At 40.9% G+C, this 21,811-nt stretch overlaps 1 protein-coding gene across 8 annotated transcripts in view; it reads right to left on the bottom strand.

The window, feature by feature from the left end:
* WNT8B (Wnt family member 8B) overlaps positions 1-21,811 on the bottom strand; it is a 54,367-nt gene that overhangs the window by 19,135 nt on the left and 13,421 nt on the right. For 2 of the 8 annotated variants that reach the window (XM_081329690.1, XM_081329697.1), the window contains exons 1-2: positions 19,060-19,722; positions 5,691-7,449 (exon numbers count right to left, since the gene is read on the bottom strand). The exons of 1 other annotated variant lie outside the window; for it this stretch is intronic. In XM_081329690.1, the coding sequence (XP_081185816.1) occupies positions 5,691-5,812 (122 nt within the window). In that variant the 5' untranslated portion in view covers positions 5,813-7,449; positions 19,060-19,722. Of the gene's footprint in view, positions 1-5,690; positions 7,450-19,059; positions 19,723-21,811 lie in introns of those variants that run through there. 5 more of the 8 variants (XM_081329691.1, XM_081329692.1, XM_081329693.1 and 2 more) reach the window with 5 other exon arrangements.

The following is a 21,811-nucleotide window of genomic DNA, read 5'->3' as shown; positions in this document are numbered from 1 at the left end:
GGATTAAAGTAACAGAATGAAACTTGATAGAAGTCTTCACTTAAGGGGGGGATATAAAGAATGGGGTGGGTGAAAACCACACTTGCTATTAATATTTTAAAAAAATAAATGAAAAACTTTATTTTGGAATTGTAGTTGATTGAAAACTGAATATGAGCCAGCAAAAATATACAGCTACCAAAGAAGAAAATGCCAGTTTAGGGTTCATCAACAAAAAGGTAATTCCAAATTCATTCCACTCTTAAGTGTTTTTCCTACTTCTGGACATCATACTTTAAGAGGGATACAGAGAAAATAGAGAAGGTTTGGGGAAGGATAATAAAGATGATCTGGGAGGCTAAAAACTAAGCCCTAGGGAGGAACACCTGGCCATATTTAGTTTGGAAAAAGGATTGGTGAATCTTCTTTAAATTACTGGAACATGTCCCATAGAAGGAGATCAGGACCTGCTGTCTTTTCCAAGCCGGATTTAAAGTATAAAAAGCAGTCTCTGATTTAAAGTTTCCTTACTGTAAGAGCAATTCAACAGAGGAATCAATTATCCACAGAAGCAGTGGCCACCCCTTCCCTGGATGTGCTCAAGTGGGGGCTAGACAGCCTTCTTTTTGAGGCACTTTAATTTAAATTCCTGCAGAGAATAGGGGGAGGAGGTGTTGGACTCCATGGCTTTCATGACTCCTTGCTATGCTAGGGTTTTATGATTAAATAATTAATCATTTACCTACATGCTAACATCCAATTTATTCCAGAATTTTTTTTTGCGGAGAGCGCATTTTGTTGGCAATACCAGATAACAATTCGAGGAAGACACTCATTCTGGTTAAACACTTTTTAAGGAGCAACATTTAACCTTTTAAGCAATACTGCATCTGTGTACATTGTACATAAAATTTATTGTACACAGAGAAAATTACAAGTATCACAGCTGGAAATTGTATGGTTGAAGAACATATGCCAAGACTATTATATAAATTCCTATGGTTATTATCCTATTTTTAAATGCTTCTCAGAATTTACTAATTTCATTTGACTATACCAGGTATTTCTGTTTTAAAAATAGGAAAAGTTTCTTTCTTTCTTTCTCTGCCAAAAGGCTACAAATTTCATTGATTTGCTAATTTGCTAAAACACACATTTTTTTAAAAAAAAATAGCACATTTGCCCACTGATTAATTTGATGAGATATAGTTTCATAGATGCATTAAGATTATGTTAGGAAAGCACTTAGAGAATTCATTTAAGGTCTACCTTTTTCATAAAGGTTTTTTTAATGATACATTTATTAAAGAGATACCATTTGCATTTTGTTGAAACTTTTCCTAGTTTGGTTTTGTTGAACGTATCTTTATATATATTGTGATATAACAATTGTAGTTATATTATACCTGTTGTATTATATCTTTCAATCACAAAGAAAAAAAACTATAAAATAATGTTATAATGCTAAAAAGCCTTCAACTTTTGGCAGGCCATATTTCTGGAGAAAACCTATATGTTTCTGATTTCTTGCTGCTTACATTTCTTCAGAAAAACAGGAAAGTGGCATTGTTATCCTATCAGCTAAGCTACAGGAATACAACTCTCTGCCTGTCTGAATAAATTTCAGTTTAGTAAAGTGTTGAAGGGTAGGTTTCAGTCATGAATTAACCTGAGCACTGACACAAGTTGAATCAAATTCTTTCATATCATTCATAATCTCAAGAATTTATTTGAGAAGCATTCATAAAGGTTAAGGAGGATGGGAGGGGGAAGATTGCAACCATCAACCAAACAAAATCAAATTAGTTAACCAATAAAATCTGCATTAACCAAATCAAATCTTTTTAAAAAAGGTCAATGATATTATTCTAACGAGGTAATTGAGATCACAAGCATGAGTGGATAGACACTGGGGTTACTCATGATCTTACTTTATATTTGTATAACATTTACCATTTGGCTGATATCCACATAATAAGGAAGGCATTAAATTAATTAATTTTTAAATTAAATTAAATTAAATTACATGGTAGCTCCTTTCTGGTGTGGCAATGTAGCTACAGTCCATGCAGTAAATCTCCAAATAGAGTCATTCCATTCTATTTGTTAAGGTAACAAAGATTGGAGAATTAACCTGTAATCTAGATGAGATTTATCAGGATGGATCCCAGTACTAATGAATGGGTGAAGTCAGACTGTATTGCTCTAATTAGTTGGGTTGCTCAACCTTCCCACACATAAACAGTCAGACGGACAGACATACCCTGCCCCCTGACTACCACCACCAAATGTTAGGTTGTTTAAGTACTGCTATGAAACTTATTATTCTGCCATAAAAAGCCCATATCATATGTGATCAGAAAAAAGGAGCTATCGGCTATAGACAAGGCATACAGGACTGCATTTCTAAAACTCATCCTTTTAGTAGGATAGAGACACAGACATCCAAGTATCACAAAATGGATATGTTCATCATTTTGGAGTGGCAGACTAAGTACATATTTCTTCACAGATTGCAACCCATTCCTGAAAAATCTGGCCACTATTCATTACCATTGTCCAACCAGGTTCAGTGCAAATCTCATCTTTCAATAAGCTTGGGTATTCTGGAAGATGTGGGGTGGTGGTAACTGCCTGGCTAATAGAATAAGGAAATACATCAAATATCAGCTGGAGATGTCATCTCCTTGCAATTTAAACTCCCTCATGAAGTGGAATTAAGCACAAGCTCAACCGACTTGGACCTCAGGAACAAAAAGCAGGCACAAATTTCTGTGCTGCAAATGCCAAAAATGCTAATGCAGTCCTTAGCTACATCAACAGAGGGAAACTATCAAGATCGTGTGGAGTAATAGTACAGCTTTATACTGCACTAGTAAGACCACACATGGAGTAGTGCTTCCAGTTTTGATCACCACAATACAAAAAAAGATACTGAGGTTCTAGAAAAACTGCAGAGAAGAGCAACAAAGGTCTGAAGACTAAATCGTATGATGAATGGTTGCAGGAACTAGATATATCTAGTCTAATGAAGAGAAAGACTAGGGGAGATATCAGTGGTGGGATTCAAATATGTGAACAACTGGTTTTCTCTATGGATGCCGCTTCCAGAAGTTCGTTCTGGGCCTGGGCAACAAAAAATTAGCTACCGGTTCTGCCGAAGTGGTGCAAACTGGCTGAATCCCACCACTGGGTGTTATGATAATTTTCTCCCAGTATTTGAGGGGCTGTCACAGAAAAAAGGGGACTGATTTATTCTCCAAAGCACTTAGGGCAGGGCAAGAAATAATGGGTAAAATATTATTAAAGAGAGATCCAACCTATAATTAAGGAAAAATTTCGTAACAGTGAGAATTATTAATCAGGGAATGGCTTGCCTCCAGAAATTGTGGGCGGTCCTTTACTGGAGATTTTCAAGAAGATGTTGGACAACCATTTGTCCAGAATTATATAGGGTCTCCTGCTCAAGCAGGGGATTGGACTAGAAGGCCTCCACGATCCCTTGCAATCCTCTATCCTCTATGTTCTAAGTTCTAAGAATGGGGAAGAGTCCTGCATTTTTTTCTTCACTAGAAAAATATGACCAGTTCAAGTATACTTTGCGGTTTGCAGCAAAGATTGCAGCAGCAGAATTTCCCCAAATATTAGCATTCACCTTCTTATTGAGTTTCCAAAGCATAAGCTGCAGGTGTAAACACAGGGTGTTTATGTATCCCACACATGGGGGATTTCTTTCAATACTATAGCTCAGTGGTACACAACAGGAGGCCCTGCCCAACAAATAGATGAGATCTAGAATGTTGGCCCTCTTTAGTATAGCTGGCAGTTTGGGGAGTTAAGGAATAAATGGATGCCTTTAGCCTTATAAAGATTTAATATCCTCACTTCTCCCCATAAAAATCTCCTTTCCCTCCCTTCCAGAGTATAGCCCTCAACCTTTATTTATTCAGTTATTAAAATGTATACATAATCCTAATAAAAAACACGCCATTATTTAAACTCCAAATACACAATCTATAAAACGAATTCATAATAAATATAATAAAATCACACAAAAGCCAACGTGAGAGACAATGCTCCCAATATATTGCCTTCCCAATATGTAAGGCTTAAAGCAAGAACTGTATCTTAACTAAGTTCAGAAACATTAAAAGAGAGGGGTCTGCCTGGCTTTGATGGGACAAGCTGGAGCAGCCACGGAAATGGAGTATATTCACCCTTCTGGTCCTTTTGATCAAGTGGGGAAGGGTCTTCAGCTTGCCTTTTCAGCTCACGCGTGGCCAATAAGTAGCTTCTACATGGTGGAGTTGATCCTACAATGATGAAGGACCTGAGCCATGAAGAACTTTATAGGAATTACCTGCACCTTGAACTAGACCAGAAATCATCTAGCAGTCAATGCAGACCCCCTCCCCCAGCATGTGTCTTCTGGTAGGCAGATGCATTTTGCTCCAGCTTTAACTTCTATGTTTTCTTCAAGGACAACACTGTGTAGAGTAAATTACAGTGCTCCTTCTATGAGATAATAAAAACAAAAGTCACTGTTACCAGGGTGGTCCTTAAGCTGATAAAGGTTGTGCATCTGTGTACGGTGGATCCTCCCGTACTTACATGAAATTCTCCTGACCTGTGGATTGATCTTAAAATGTATAGTTGCTGCTTATTTCTCTTGTTATAATTTCTGGAGTCTTATTAAAAATAAAAAGGTTATTTTGCATGCTTTTATATTTATTATGTGGTGAAATCACTGTTAAATTAAGTTTTCAAAAATGTTTAGTATTTAACCATCACCAACTTGATGGCATATAATCAATCAATCAATCAAAATAGCTGACAGCTTGGCAATATAATCTGTAATGAATTGATCTCTCCCAATGGAAAGACAGTTAAACCTCAAAGGGATGGGTAGCAAACAATATCAAGTGATGGGAAGGGAGAATTAAGGACTTCTGTCAATGAACTTATCTTACTTATGGTAAGTGCAATGTTACATATTTATAAGAACTTACACATGTGAATAATTGCCCAATTAAAGGTAATACTGTATGTTGCTTATAATTTTTTTATTGTGATTCTTTATTTTTCAACATCCAGAAAAATGTTTCAATAAAAAATATTCAAATAAAATGCTTTTATTCTCTGTTAATAGTTTTAGTAACAAAGTTATGAAAAAAGATTTTAAAAATCAATTGAATTCACTTGGAATGATCCAGTTTATCTGGATCAGTCTTCTAAGAATGATAAGTGGAAAGTTATGAAAAACAAACCAGACATTTTGAGATTAAGAAATGCAATGAAATTGCAGAAACATATCTCTTATGATGCCTGATCTTCCCCCCACAATTCAATTAACTAACAAGCTGAAATTTCAATGACTTTTTACAACATCATTCACTAAAGTTTTTGTCCAAATTGGGTAATGTCATATATGGAAAAGAAATTAAATAAACCTATAGCTTGGTGAATGCTACAGCTTGGAAACATTCCAGTATAGAAGTTATCCAGGTTAGTGGACGGTTCATCTTGAAAGTGAGAAGTCATGTTCCACAAGCCTTTCTAAGCAATTCTCTTGAGTTTCCCTGATTTATCAAAATATTGACCTCAGTAAAGGGCTCATGATGAATGGCATCAAAGAATAAAATCACTTAATTCTGCACAATTGTTCCTATCAGCCTGTCTATAGAGCAAAGCAAAAACCTCTGATTACTCACCAAGGGTGGCTGAGATGGAAGAGGGACACAAGGAACAAAATGCCTGGATAACAGCCAATCCAAAACATAATCTGTCTTCCAAAAACAAAACAAGAAAAAGAAAGTTTGTGAAAGCAAAACATAAAATTTGGAGTATTAAATGATTGGTAGAAGGAGAAACAAACTCAAAGAAATTTAAAATGAGATTCTAGCTTCTGCTCCTTGAGTATGGAGAAGTTAAAAGACCTAAACTATGCTGGAGGACAATCAGTCCTGAAGTGGAAGCAAAAGGGATTGGAGAAATGGAGCCACTGAAAGTTGTAAGAAGAGATTATCTTCTTAATTAAAGATTTCCCCCCCCCTTCTAAGTCTTTCAGCCAATCACAACTCAAGTGCCAAGAGAGAGACTGAACTGATCAAAAGAACACCCCAGGTCCCTCAAGACAAATGGGCCAACAAAGGGATGGGGGGGAGAGTCAAAAGAGAGAAAGAAAGAGAGAAAGAAAGTGTGAGAGGGGGGGAGGAGAGAGAGAGTGAGAAAGAAAGAAAGAAAGAAAGAAAGAAAGAAAGAAAGAAAGAAAGAAAGAAAGAAAGAAAGAAAGAAAGAAAGAAAGAAAGAAAGAAAGAAAGAAAGAAAGAAAGAAAGAAAGAAAGAGAAAGAAAGAAAGAAAGAAAGAAAGAAAGAAAGAAAGAAAGAAAGAAAGAAAGAAAGAAAGAATCACCAATAGTCCCATGACTGCCAGCACCACTATCACTATCTGTACATGGTTGATGTACAGATCTGTCTTAGAGTGGTGGATAGAAAAAGAGCAGGCACCACAAGGTTTCACTATATGTAAGAGAATACTACATATCTACAGAAATGCACATGATCAAAGCCCTCCAGAATCTATATGGGTCAACATAAAAGGGAAAAACAATGACATTGCCCTAGAGGTATACTACAGGCCACTCAACCAATCAGAAGAAATATATGGATTTTTTGCCAACCAGTTAACAAATGTATATAAGAAGCATACCACAGTAGTAATGGGAGACTTCATCTACTCAGATATCAGCTGGGAGACAAACTCTGCAGTGAGTGGGAGATCAAACAGACTCCTAACCAACCTAGCTGACATCTTTGTCATCCAAAAGCTAGAGGAGGGAACTAGAAGTAAAGCTATACTGGACCTAATTCTTACTAATAGAGAAGTGATAGAGGGAATTGAAGTTGCCAGAACCTTGGGGGAAAGTGACCACATCATACTGGAATTCAATATAATGCAAACACAAGGAATAGAAAATAATTCTAATAATTTAATGTCTTAAACTTCAGAAGAGCTGATTTTAACAAACTCAGAGAGAACCTAGGAAAGATTCCATGGATGAAAATCCTAAAGGGGAAAACAACTCAAGTAACAAGCAATAGAGAGAAAGCAGAGATGCTTAACTCATTCTTTTATCAGTCTTCACACAAAAAGAAATTATAGCACAACACATGAAAAAAAATACTGCAAAAGCCAAACTAGAAACAAAAATTAAAATAAGCAAGAAAACGGTAAGAGAACACTTATCCAACCTTGACGAATATAAATCACCGGGACCCGAAAAATTACATCTCAGAGTTTTGAAGGAGCTGGCAGATGTTATCCAGAACTATTGCACCATATCTTTCAAAAATCCTGGAGCACCTGAGGATTGGAAAAGGGCTGATGTGGTTCCCATCTTCAACAAAGGGAAAAAAACAGACCCAGGAAACTACAGGCCAATCAGTCTAACATCAATACCTGGGATGATCCTGGAAAAGATAATAAAAAACAGATCTGCAAACAACTAGAAGCAAACAAAGTTATAACTGGTAGCCAGCACGGTTTTGTTAAAAACAGAGCATGTCAAACCAATCTTATTTCATTATTTGATAAAGTGACTAAATTAGTAGACCACTGAAATGCTGTGGACATACAGTAGTATACTTAGGTTTCAGTAAGGCATTCGACAAAGTAGACCACAATCTGCTGCTTGGTGAGCTAGAGAAAGGTGGAATAGATAACATCACCACCAGATGGATTTGTAGCTGGCTGACAAACCATACTCAACAAATAGTCCTCAGTGGTACTACATCCACATGGAGAGGAGTAAGCAGTGGGGTACAACAAGGCTCCGTCTTAGGCCCAGTACTCTTCAACATCTTCATCAATGACTTAGATGAGGGAATAGAAGGAGAATTCATCAAATCTGCAGATGACACTAAACTGGCAGGAATAGCCAACACCCCAGAAGACAAGCTCAGGATTCAAAAAGATCTTGATAAACTGGAACAATGGATCCTATCCAACAAAATGAGTTTTAATGTGGAAAAAAGCAAAGTTTTACATTTAGGCAGGAAAAATCAAAGATATAAGTACAGATTAGGTGAGACCTGGCTCAAAAAAAGTAACTGTGAGAGGGACCTTGGAGTCCTAGTGGATGATCACTTGACTATGAGCCAGCAATGTGCAGCAGCCACCAAAAAAGCTAATACAATCCTGGGTTGTATAAACAGAGGCATAGAATCAAGATCACACAAAGTATTAGCACCACTTTATAAAACCCTAGTAAGACCACACATGGAATACTGCAGCCAGTTTTGGTCCCCATATCACAAAAAAGATGTTGAGAGTTTGGAAAAAATTCAGAGAATTTTTAAGATGATCAAAGGCCTGGAGACTAAAACATATGAAGAACAGCTGCAGGACTTGGGTTTGACTAGTCCAGGGGTAGGCAACCTTGGCTCTTTTATGACTCGTGGACTTCAACTCCCAGAATTCCTGAGCCAGCCACGAGTCATAAAAGAACCAAGGTTGTCTACCCCTGGCTTACTGTAAAGAAAAGAAGAAATAGAGGTGACCTGATAGCAGTATTCCAGTATTTGAGAGGCTGCCACAAAGAAGAGGGGATCAAATTATTCTTCAAAGCACCAGAGGCAGGACAAGAAACAATAGTTGGAAACTGATCAAAGAGAGAAGCAACCTGGAATTAAGGAGAAACTTCCTAACTGTCAGGACAATTAACCAGTGGAACAGCTTGCCTTCAGAAATCGTGGGTGCTCCATCAATGGAGGTTTTTAAGAAGAGCTAGACATTCACCTGTCTGAGATGGTGTAGGTTCTCCTGCTTGAGAGGGGGGGGGCACTGGACTAGAAGACCTCCAAAGTCCCTTCCAGCTCTATGCTATGCTATGCTATGCTATGCTATGCTATGCTATGCTATGCTATGCTATGCTATGCTATGCTATGCTATGCTATGCTATGCTATGCTATGCTATGCTATTCTAATGTCAATATGATAAATGTGCTTGCTGTGACTACATCTACAATATTTAGGTCACAGAACCTGTTAATTAAAAAAGAATAACCCCCATCCACAAAATGGTGACCATGGCTTATTATTATAGGAAAACAAGCTCCACCCCTCCTGCTGTGTCTTAGAAAAGTTGCTATGGGTTCCCCTGATGGGTTCAAATGAAGATTTTGTTCTGTTTTACCATTTTTCTCTCAGAACATACTGAGTTCTTGTGGAACCCTAGAGTAGCGGTACTAAAATGACCATTTGAAGACCCTAACCTAGAAGCTAGACTGATGTGGTTATACTTCACAAGGACTAGTAATAATGTGTTTGGCCTGACAAACCTGGTTAGGAGGGCTTTAAACTAAATCTTCACAAAAGAGTAGAGATAGGATTTGGTGAGATAGACTCTGCCAAGCAAGAATTTCCACTGACTTGTCTTGCTGATAGTTTTGACCACTATGGCACAGAGGTAGGCACAAAAAACCCCATTATCATATGAGAGAGAACATAAGCAGCTCCACTGGGAGGAAATAAGGACCTCAGAATCAGACTGTACAAATTAGGAGTGTAGTTGCTATGAGGTCAGAGGTGGATTCAGCTGGTTCCCACCAGTTCAGTAGAACCTGTAGGCAATTTTTTGTTGCCCAGGTCCAGAATGGACTTCCAGAAGTGGCATCCACACAGAGAACCGGTTGTTCACATGTTTTAATCTCACCACTGAATGAGGTCTCTTAAACCACTTAAAAAAAAGAAAACATAATATTGATTTGTCTAGGGATTATTTATTGCTCAGAATGTGAGATTTTTTTAAAAAAAAAAGTGTTGGTGCTCTTACAACAAAAAGGAAACTATAATTTATAACATACTGGGATAACTCCCAGGACTGAATCTAGTAATTGAAGGATGCCATTTGTTCAAAGCAACAGAATGTGTGCGTGGGGGGGGGGGTTGATGGGTAATTGTGCTGAATGCTGACAGTACCCATTCCTACTCAGAAATCCAAATGAATTAACAGCAATGCAATGAGAGTGTCTGAGTTAAAATAAATAGAGGGGGAAAATAAAAGCTGCAGTGCGGTTGGTGTGATGCTTTTCAGAAGCAAATTGAAATCTTTTGAAGAGGTGTGAAATCATAGTGTTTGGAGACTTTAATTGCCCTAACTCACGGGTGTTCAAACTTGGCTCTTTTATGACTTGTGGACTTCAACTCCCAGAATTCCTCAGCCAGCGTGCCTGGCTGAGGAATTCTAGGAGTTGAAGTCCACAACTCATAAAAGGGCCAAGTTTGAAGACTCCTGCCCTAACTTCTCTTCTGGGATAAGTGTTGCCAAACATGGTCCTTCCAGGAAATTCCTGCTTGTCTTGTTGACAACTTTCTCATTCAGATGGTATAAGATGGTACAACTGGGTCGACATTCTTGACCTAATGCTAATAAATAGAGAAGACCCAAGTTCAAAATGAAAATAGCAGGAACATTGAAGAAAAATGATTATGTGATGCTGTAATTCTTAATTTTAAGAGAATCTAAATCTGAGCATGTTAAACTAATATGTTGAGCTAATATTTTAGGAAGCTCAGAATAATGATAATTACAAAACCACAACAAGGGATGCTAATCAACAAGGGACTCACGAGTAGGGTAGGAGTTTCTAAAACAGGAGGTATTTGTTAACAATTCTAGGGAGCAGGAAAAATAGATGACAGCAGAAGAAGCTAATGGAATTACAGAAAAAGCTTAGTGAAGAACTAAAAAGGAGATATACAATTTTATTTATTGATTGATTGATTGATTGGATTTCTATTCTGCATTTATTACTTTATAAGTAACTCAAGGTAGTGAACACACTTAATACTCTTTCCTTCCTCCTCCTAATTTCCCCAAAACAACAACCCTGTGTAATGGATTGGGCTGAGAAAGAGTGACTGGTCCAGAATGACCCAGATGGCTTTCACAGTTAAGTTGGCACTAGAACTCAACATCTCCTAGTTACCAGCCTGGTGCCTTAACCCCTACACCAACTGGCTCTCAATGAGGAAATATAGAACCGTAGAACTGATATTAGGAAAGCAAGTAATCAAAATAAGAAGAGGTTAGCAAAATTGTTTAAAAATGATTTTAAAAACCTGAGTGATGTTCAAAATAAGGAATAAGGAAAGAAGCAGAAGAGCAGTAAGAAGGCCAAATGCAACTAGGAACCAAGAAAAGGTACTCAATTCCTACTTGTGTTCCACAAGGATATTGTGAAAGACAAATTGAAGGGGCAGGATGGAAACTTAAGACTGATAGAAACACAACCAGCAAATACTTTTTTTAATTTGAATGGGGTGAAATCTTCAGGACCATTTGAATTGCGTATCAGAGTACGTCCAAAAACATAAAAATAAAATTGGAAGCTACTTTGTTAAGGTACAGAATGCAATTAATATAGACCAATCCAAAGTTCTTATGAGAGTTATGGTAATAAGCAGAATTTCTCAGGACCAAGATGTCAGGTAAGTGAACAACTAATACATGCCTCTCTTCCTGGCTGAACAGCACAAGCTGAAAAAGCCTGTAAAGCATGGGAAAACAGGATGCAAATGTTTTGAGTTTAAACTGCTGTATCAGAGGGGACTTCACTGTCATGTTGGCCAAAGATAATCAGAAATTAAAGTGATTTATCCTAGTAAAGACATATTCTCTGACTTTTCTGGGCCAAGTGTCAGGACTGCAAAGTTTGAGCCAGGGAATCTAAAAATTTACTAGGAAACAACAGTCAAATGGGACGATGAAAGACAAATCGCTGGGTAAAAGTAGAGGTATTCCCTTGACTTACAACCATAATGGAGCTGCCCATCAAGGATATAAGTCATGACTGTCATAAAGTGGGTCACCCACACGACTGACCTGATTTTATCACCTTTTTTGCAATGGTCATTAAGTGAATTAAGTGGTCATTAAGCAAACAAATGGTTTGCTATGCACCAGTTTTACAGAAAATTAACAAACTGCGATGTAATAATAAGAATAATAATAAAGTTGGAAGGGACCTTGGAGGTCATCTAGTCCAACTCCCTGCTCAGGCAGGAAACCCTATACCATTTCAGACAAATGACTGTGCAGTCTCTTCTTAAAAACTTCCAGTGTTGGAGCATTCACCGCTTCTGGAGGCAGGTTGTTCCACTGGTTAATTGTTCTCACTGTCAGGAAATTTCTCCTTAGTTCTAGGTTGATTCTCTCCTTGATTAGTTTCCATCCGTTGCTTCTTGTCCTGCCTTCAGGTGCTTTGGAGAATAGCTTGACCCCCTCTTCTTTGTGGCAACGCCTGAGATATTGGAACACTGCTATCATGTCCCCCCTTGTCCTTCTTTTCATTAAACTAGACATATCCAATTCCAGCAACCATTCCTTATATGTTTTAGCCTCCAGTCCTCTAATCATCTTTGTTGCTCTTCTCTGTAGTCTTTCTAGAGTCTCAAAATGAGTTCATATTATGATGTGGCTGGAAAAGCAGGCAGTGCCATTTCAGGCTACATCAACAGAATAAAAAATTTTCTCAATTGGTGAAGTAATAATAGTTCTGTTTTGATCAGATCCAGCCCCAAGTGCTTTCGAGCTCATCTTAAAAAGAGAAGCAGGAAGAGCTTCAGAGAAGGCCACAAAGACTACCAGGGAGCAACAAATGAAGGAGACTGAAGGACAAAAAAAAACATGGAAAAATGGTCAAAAGTCAAACTGGTAGTCAAAGCTGCATGTTAAAAGCTCTGGTTTTTTGATGCATTACAAAGGAAGAGGTCTGCCATCCTATCTTTTTGAACCTCCCCCCCCCCCACCATTTGCCCACTGCTGGTGATACAAAAAACTTAATAGGATATCATATAAATGTTGAAATCTGTTCTCTATTCCTTAAGTCAGTGTTTTTCAACCTTTTTTGGGCAAAGGCACACTTGTTTCATGAAAAAAATCACGAGGCACTCCACCATTAGAAAATGTTAAAAAATTTAACTCTGTGCCTATATTGACTATATATAAAGTAATTCTCTTGAATAGGAATCAAATAAACACAAAGAAAGTATTTTATAATTACTTTATTATGAAATAGTAAGTAAACAGAAATATGAAAAATTATAAAATACTTTATTCAGTGTGCAACCTGGGCCTGTTTGGCTGAACACAAAGCTGATATTCTGGCTGGAATCGAAGAAAGACACACACGTAGCTCTTCGTCAACAGCTCTCAGTCTCTCTCTGTATTTAGTTTTTATAGCAATCATGCTTGAAAAGCTCATCTCACAGAGATATGTAGTGGAAAATGGGAGCAATGTCAAAATAGCTTTGTTTGCCAGAAGGGGGAACTCCTTGGCAGTATACAACCAAAAACTGTCCAAAGGTAGATCAGCAAATCATAGCTTGAAACCACGATTTTGTCTCAGTTCAGTTAGTTCCTCCTGCTCCTGTAAAGTCATGTCCTTTCCACCAACTGATGCTGAGCTATAAGGGTCCCTAACCCAGTCAAGGCATTCAGTGGAGACTGAAGAGAAATAAAATGACAACTTCTCCTCGAGAGTTTTTAAATGTTTAACTATTATCTCACACAGTGCAGCAGTGTGAACACCTTGCCATTGCTTGGTGAGTGTGAACATTTCAAGATTGCCACTTTCCACGTGTTGATGCCAGAGTTGCACCTTTGAACGGAATCCATTTATTTTATCTGTACTTGTAAGCAGGTTTTCATTTCGGCCTTGCATTTGTGTGTTCAGTTCATTCAGATGATGAAATATATCTGCCAGGTATGCCAGCCTTGCACACCACTCATCACTTGCAAGCAGCTTTGCGTAATCTGACCTCTCATTTGTCAGAAACTCTTTAAGTTCCTCCCGCAGCTCATACACACGAACCAAGACCTTGCCACGCGACAACCACCGGACCTCCGTATGAAACAGCAAGGTTTTATTCTTCGCTCCCATCTCCTCACACAAAGCTGCAAATATGCGACTTTTCACGGGTCGTGACTTTACAAAGTTTACCATGCGCACAACATCATCCAACACATGAACTAGGTCTGCTGGTAAAGTCTTGGCTACGAGGACCTCACGGTGTAAAAAACAATGCGTAACAATCACATCTGGATTTCTTTCCTTCACTCTGCTTACAAAGCCTTTGGTGCGCCCGACCATGGCTGCAGCTCCATCGGTGCAGACACTTGTGCAGTTTTCCCACTTAAGTCCTCCTTGTTCAAGGTATTTTGATGTGACCCGAAAAATTTCTTCTCCTGTTGTTTTTTCTGGCAATGCCTTGCAAAAAAAGAAGTTTTCTCTAATTGCATCACCATCAACAAAACGCACATTGGCCAAGAGTTGAGCATGTCCACTGATATCAGTAGACTCATCAAGTTGCAATGCAAATTTCTCACTGATACGGATCTTTTCCAAAACCACACTTTCGATGTCTGCAGACATGTCATTAATACGTCTGGAAATTGTGTTGTCTGAGAGAGGGACTTTGACTATTTCCTTAGCTGCTTCAGGTCTGAGCATCTCCTCTACAATAGCTTTGCAGGCGGGAAGTATTAATGTCTCTGCCACAGTGTGCGACTTTTTTGACTTGGCTATAAGTTCAGCAACTTGATAGCTAGCTTTAAGAGCTCTTTCATTTACCTTTGTGGTTTTTCTCATGAAAGTTGCCTGTTTCTCCGTGTTTTCACGCAGGCGAACAAAATAGTCCGCATTCTTGTTTTGAAGCGAAGGGTGTTTCGTTTGGAGATGGCGTTTAAGTTTGCTTGGGACTATAGCACTGTTAGCTAGCTTTTCACCACACACCACGCACAGTGGAGTTGGTTTGTTTGCATCTCCGGTGAAAGTAAATCCAAATGAAATATAGCTTTCGCTATATTGCCTTGAGCTAACCATCTTTGCTTTCTTTTGATCCCCACTCATACTTGGACTCTCATCTGGCTCCAAATTTTGTTCAGAGTCCAGTTCTTTCCTTTTCAAAAACTTGTCCATCACTGCAGTATCTCACTGTCACTCAGTACTTACTGCGCTTGTCTCCTCCAGATAGCCGCTGTCCGTCACACTCAGCACTCTTCTGCGCATGTCTCCATCCAGATCCATCAGTCAGCGCTCTTCTGCTCTTCTGCTCATGTTTCCTCCAAATCCAGATCCATTGGCGCTCTTCTGCTCATCGGCGATCTACTGCGATGTCTCCTCCTGTCCTCCTCCTGTTAGTGTAACAGTGACACCGGAGCTATTTATAGTCCTTAACATCAGTGGTGGGATTCAAAAATTTTAGTAACCAGTTCCGACATTCAAGCATGGTTTAATATTTTTTTCTTTAATGGCAAACAAAAACGTTGCGGACCGTTCTCTGCTCAGCGGGGATCAATCCGCTGATCCCCGCTGAGCCGGCGGATGACAGCTCCGTTGCTCTCTATGGGGAATCGGATGAGAGCGGACCGCCTGTCCGCTCTCATCCGATCCCATCCGATCTGATCCCCACCCAGGACGGATGGAAAATAGGGTTTCCATCCGTCCGGATTTCACGGAGGAGGAGGAGGACTGACAGGAGGACTCACTTACCGGGCTGCTGCTTCACAGGGCTGGACTCACTCGTCTCTCTTCCGAGACCCGACCGTGACCGACTGGTTCCAGATGACCTCCTCACCTCACGCTGCACCTGCGGCCTGGTCTGGATCCAGATGCGGTCTCTCTGCAGTGCCGACTCCCGCCGAGTCCTGGTCTCCATCCGTCTCCTCCTGCTCCGGTCCTCCTGGTGACTCGAGTCGCGACGTCTTCTTCTCTCCGCTGCTGCGCACACTGTGCTCGGGCGGGAAGGAAGTCGGAAGATGATGTCCTACTGTGAGTCTGGACCAATCACAGCTCGGACATCAGAAAAGTGGAGGGTGTCCCCCTGAGGAGCGCCAATCGGTGCCCCTGCTGGCCGAGGGCGGAGTCAAAACCCCACCCCCCCATACCCAGGACACAGTCCGGTGCCCGCCTAGTGGGCGAAAATGTGACATTTTTTTTAAATCTTTCGAATTTTTCAATTTTTCCCACGGCACACCAGGCAACATCTCGCGGCACACTAGTGTGCCGCGGAACAGTGATTGAAAGACACTGCCTTAAGTTAAGGATTGTAGATTCTGGTTAAATGCTAGAGGTGGGGGGGACCCTTCCTAGAGCAGGGGTCTGTAACCTTGACAACTTTAAGACTTGGGGACCTCAGCTCCCAGAATTCCTCAGCCCACTATGCTGGCTGAGGAATTCTGGGAGCTGAAGTCCACAAGTCTTAAAGTTGTCAAGGTTGCAGACCCCTGTCCTGGAGCACTTTAATAGATCCAGAGTGGTTGAGACTTCCTTTCCTGGGATGTGCTCAGGTGGAGCCAAACAGCTAACAGTCTGGGATGCTTTCATTTGGATCCTTGCATGAAGAGGTTGGGGGAGGGGGGGAGGTGTCAGACTTAATGGCCTCAGTGGAACCTCCAACTCTGTGATTGGTAGGAATTAATTGGCACATCAGCAGATTACTTATACATAGCATTAAAAACTGTAACCTCATTTTAAATAGTCACATTTCTTTTTTTTCACCACTTCCTTTTTTAAAGAGACCTCTCCTAATGAAGGATTCTTAAAAGACTGGAAAACCTAACATGGAAACCTTTTGTAACTCTTAAATGTGCTTAATAAATGTAATAGCATTCTTAAAATGTTTAAATATTATGTCTGAAACTGCTATCTTAATAGATTTCAGCTCTAAAATTTACCCCCTCTGGTAGTTGTATTATTATTATTATTATTATTATTATTATTATTATTATTATTATTATTATTATTATTATTATTAGTATTATTAGTATTATTAGTATTATTAGTATTATTAGTATTATTAGTATTATTAGTATTAGTATTATTAGTATTATTAATATTATTATTATTAGTATTATTATTATTATTATTAGTATTATTATTCCCAAACAAAAATAATGACATATTCATTTTAGGACCACACAATTAACTAGGAGTGCCCTCTGGTGGCCAAGCACCAACCAAGGAGAATATTCCATTTTTCCCAGTAAAGTGAAACTGTAAGATGCTTGTGACATCTATGAAAGCTAAATTGAGGTAAATTAAATATAAGAACTGTCAGGAAAAAAAATAAAGTTGAAAAATATAAAGTCAGTACCTGAACCATACCACCAGAGTGTCTAACACAGGCTAGCACAGGCTCATAATAGCTACCACAGGATTTTTTAACTTATTTTAGACACATTCTATGGCAATAATATTAACTATAAAATGATCAGATTCCACAGAATCTGACTACCATAAAGTTCTTCCAGGAATCATTGTTGCTCCATTCCTGTGCTTGGAGTCAAAACATGAGTGGAGAAGACAACCTTACTAGTTCTTATTAAGATGTTCTAGGTTCATTCTCTTCTCTCCGTCCAATCACAAAGGACTAGAACAGGGGCCTTCAAACTTGGCCCTTTTATGACTTGTGGACTTCAACTCCCAGAATTCCTCAGCCAGGCATTCTGGCTGAGGAATTCTGGAAGTTGAAGTCCACAAGTCATAAAAGGGCCAAGTTTAAAGACTCCTGCCCTAACTTCTCTTCTGGGATAAGTGTTGCCAAGCATGCTCCTTCCAGGAAATTCCTGCTTGTCCTGTTGACAACTTTCTCATTCAGATGGTACAAGATGGTACAACAGGGTAGACTTTCTTGACTTACTGCTAATAAATAGGGAAGACCCAAGTTCAAAATGAAAATAGCAGGAGCATTAGAAAAAAGTGATTATGTGATGCTGGAATTCTTAATTTTAAGAGAATCTAAAAAATAAGGGTGATGCTTTTCAGAAGCAAATTGAAATCTTTTGAAGAAGTGTGAAATCACAGTGTTTGGAGACTTTACCCTAACTCATGGGTCTTCAAACTTGGCTCTTTTATGACTTGTGGACTTCAACTCCCAGAATTCGTCAGCCAGCATGGCTGGCTGAGGAATTCTGAGAGTTGAAGTCCAGAAGTCATAAAAGGGCTAAGTTTGAAGACCCCTGGACTAGAACCTAACTACAATACTCCTGACTTTTAGGAACACTAACCTGGAGCCAAAGCTCCTAGTGACCCAATATCCAGGATAGCAAGAGCCTGGAAGTGGGATTTGGCAGAAATTACAAATCTCTTTGTCTCTTAATGGACTTTTTAGTGCCTGCCATCATATCTTTCTCAGCCCATTATTGTAGAGAATTTACAATATAAATTGTAAATGTATAAGCCTACCAGCTGTCCAAAGCTTTTGGAAGCATTTGGGGGCCAATCAAACTTTCAGTTTCCCTATTCCACCATCCCATAATGTCATATCAAGATCAAACACAGGGATTGCATCCTATTTTTTCTAGAACTACTCCCATTTTGCCCCAGCTCAGTAGTAATGTTCCTTTTTCACTGTTTTCTTGCTCTGTAGGGCAAGCAGTCCATTTCTGTAATTCAAGGAGGCAAAGAATGAATAAGATGACTAAATCAAATAGTCTTCTTCATTAGTACGGTTTAACGATTATGTGGCTATTTGTGTCAAGTTTTATTGCATTGGCATTTATTAGTAACTATGAGAAAATATTGCACTGGCAAATTTAATGAAACTTTATCTTTCAGATGATTTAGAGCAGGGGTCTCCTACCCCTGGGCTGCGGCCCACTACTGGGCCATGAGCTGTGCAGAACCATACCGCAAAAGTGGTAGGCACGCAGGCGGGCACACGCATTCCCACTTGCGTGAGCAGTGGGCAAGCACTTGTGCTCCATTGGTGTGAGTGGTGTGTGTGTGTGCCTGCCACTCACGCAAATGGAGCTGAGCTCGTACACATTTCCTGGCTGCTCACATGGAACCATTCCCTCCCCCGTCTCCCCACACACACCAGTCCGCAAAGCTGGAAAGGTTGGGGAAATCTGATTTAGAGGGGTAAAAATAATCTGATTCTGGGGAAGGTTACTTAGCAGGCTTGGGAGTACAACCTGACTCCTCTATGGTGATTTTCCTGTCTAGCTAAAGGAAGCTTTGAACTCTTCAATGCACGCATTGATGTGACCTTCCTATTTTTATTCAGCAATTTACCATTTCTTCTTCCAGAGATTTGTTTGATTTTAGCAATGTTTGAGATTGTGTCTGGGTTGTTTTAGAACTTTCTGTGCAAAGATCAGCCCTGCCAGGGAGGCTTGGTACACCAAATCAAAAAAGGTAGACTTTGCCCCAAGGCAGAAACTGATCAGCTGTGCTTGAGAGTTGCCTATCTGGTGCCTTTCTTCCAGGGCTAAATGGATCAAGCAGTCCCACCATGAGGAACAGAACATACTTTCTCATTTGGTACAAAGTATCATCCCAGAGTGGAATGCAGTGATTTAGGATGTCCTTTCATTTTACTTAGATGAGATGTTCTTGGTTCACCTTGCCTCCAATTCAAAATCCTCCCCAGACTTTTTCCTCCAAAATAGTTCAGGAGCTCAGCATGTTGGAAACGATATTCAATGGTGTCACACATGTAAAGAAAGCAAGAGATTAAAATGAAAGTACTTTATTGTGTAATGCCTTCGTGGTGAGGAACAGAACAGAGCCTATAAAACAAATGAGTTGACAAATCCACCCTCAGATTGGAGTCAAGCAGATAATCAGTCCTTGATAGAGTAAAGAAAAAGAGAAAAACTACTGATATAGGTGTGGGTGTCTAATTGCTGGGACTGCAATCACACTGCACAGTCTCCCAGACACTGAAATATAACTGTGTGCTAATTACTTTGCTGACCTCATCGGGTCCGCAGATAATCGCCCGGCCGCCCTGTTTAGGGTGACTCGCTCCCTTCTCAACCGGGAGGTGAGGGAGGATCCCTTACAGGGACGGGCCGAGGAGTTTAGTCATCATCTGACAGACAAAATCGCTCAGATCCGGACCGGTTTGGACTCTGACTGGGCAGAGTCTGACGTGGAGGAATCGGACGGTCTTGAGCGTGTTATCTGGACTGAGTTCGATCCTGTTTCCCCTGATGATGTGGACAGGATGATGAGGAGGCTGAGCTCCACCACCTGTTTGTTGGACCCGTGCCCCTCCTGGCTGGTTTATGCGGCTCAGGAGGAGACACAAGGCTGGTTCCAGGCAGTAATAACTGCTTCCTTGAAGGAGGGTATCTTCCCCGCCGCCCTGAAGGAGGCAGTGGTGAGAGCCCTCCTCAAGAAGCCTGCCCTGGACCCGGCTGTTTTAAATAACTATCGTCTGGTCTCCAACCTTCACTTTTTGGCAAAGGTTGTTGAGAATGTGGTGGCGCATCAGCTTCCTTTGTTCCTGGATGAAGCTGATTATCTGGACCAGTACCAATCGGGTTTCAGGGCCGGGCACAGCACGGAGATGGCATTGGTCGTGCTGGTGAATGATCTCTGGCGGGCTTGGGACAGGGGTTGTTCCTCTGCCCTAGTCCTATTAGATCTCTCAGCGGCTTTTGATACCATCGACCATGGTATCCTACTGCGGCGTCTCAGGGGGTTGGGAGTGGGAGGCACTGTTTTGCAGTGGTTCTCCTCCTATCTCCTGGGCCGCTCGCAGTCGGTGTTGACGGGAGGGCAGAGGTCCGCCCCGAGGCCTCTCGTTTGTGGAGTTCCTCAGGGGTCAGTTCTCTCTCCCCTCCTGTTCAACATCTATATGAAGCCGCTGGGCGAGATCATTCGTGGTTTCGGGGTGGGGTATCATCAGTATGCTGATGATACCCAACTTTTCTTCTCCACCCCGAACCAACCCAGTGATGCCCTTGCCGTGATGTCCCGTTGCCTGGAGGCGGTCCGGGTCTGGATGGGGAGAAACAGGCTTCGTCTCAATCCTGCCAAGACTGAGTGGCTATGCATACCGGCATCTCGGGTTACCCAGACTATTCCATCTTTAACGATGGGGGGGTGAGGTGTTACCCCCCGTTGATAGGGCTCGCAACTTGGGTGTCCCCCTCGATTCACGGCTCAATTTTGAAGATCACATAGGAGCCGTGACCAGGGGGGCTTTTGCCCAGGTTTGCCTGGTGCGCCAGTTGCGACTCTATCTGGACCGAGATGCCCTACGCACAGTCACTCATACGCTCGTGACCTCCTGTTTAGACTACTGCAACGCTCTCTACATGGGGCTGCCCTTGAGGACCACTTGGAGGCTTCAACTGGTGCAGAATGCGGCCGCGCGAGTTGTGATGGGGGCTTCCCGATACTCCCATGTAACACCTCTACTCCAGCTGCATTGGCTTCCGGTTGCCCTTCGGGTGAGATTCAAGGTGCTGGTGATGACCTATAAAGCCCTAAATGGCTTGGGTCCGGGTTATCTGAGGGAACACCTGCTGCCGGCATCAAGCTCCCTTCGTCCCGTGCGCTCCCACAAGGAGGGCCTTCTCAGGATACCGCCGGTTAGGGAATGCCGGCAGGTTATTCCCAGGGGAAGAGCGTTCTCTGTGGGCGCGCCGGCCCTATGGAACTTCTGGAGGCAAGCTGTTCCACTGATTCATTGTTCCCACAGTGAAGAAATTTCTCCTGAATTCTAGGTTGGATCTCTCTTTAATAATCTTACATGGGTTACTTCTTGTCCTGCTCTCAGGTGCTTTGGAGAATAGTCTGATCCCCTCTTCTCTGTGACAGCCCTTCAAGAGCTAGAAAATTGCTATCATGTCACCTCTACTACTGTAGTTCTTCTCTTTCTTAGACTAGACCATGGGTCGGTAACCTGCAGCTCCAGAGCCGCATGCGGCTCTTTAAGCCATCTCCTGCGGCTCCCAGTCCTCCTCCACCATGTGCAGTTCTGAAAAAAAAAGTGGGAGTAAAAAAGTCCCATTGAGAGAATGGGGTGGCA

The sequence above is a fragment of the Vipera berus genome (genome assembly GCF_964194415.1).
Source record: "Vipera berus genome assembly, chromosome: 5".
NCBI classification, from domain to species: Eukaryota; Metazoa; Chordata; class Lepidosauria; order Squamata; family Viperidae; genus Vipera; species Vipera berus.
Note: the sequence above shows the minus strand (reverse complement) of the source record. Positions and strands in the feature narration are given on the sequence as shown.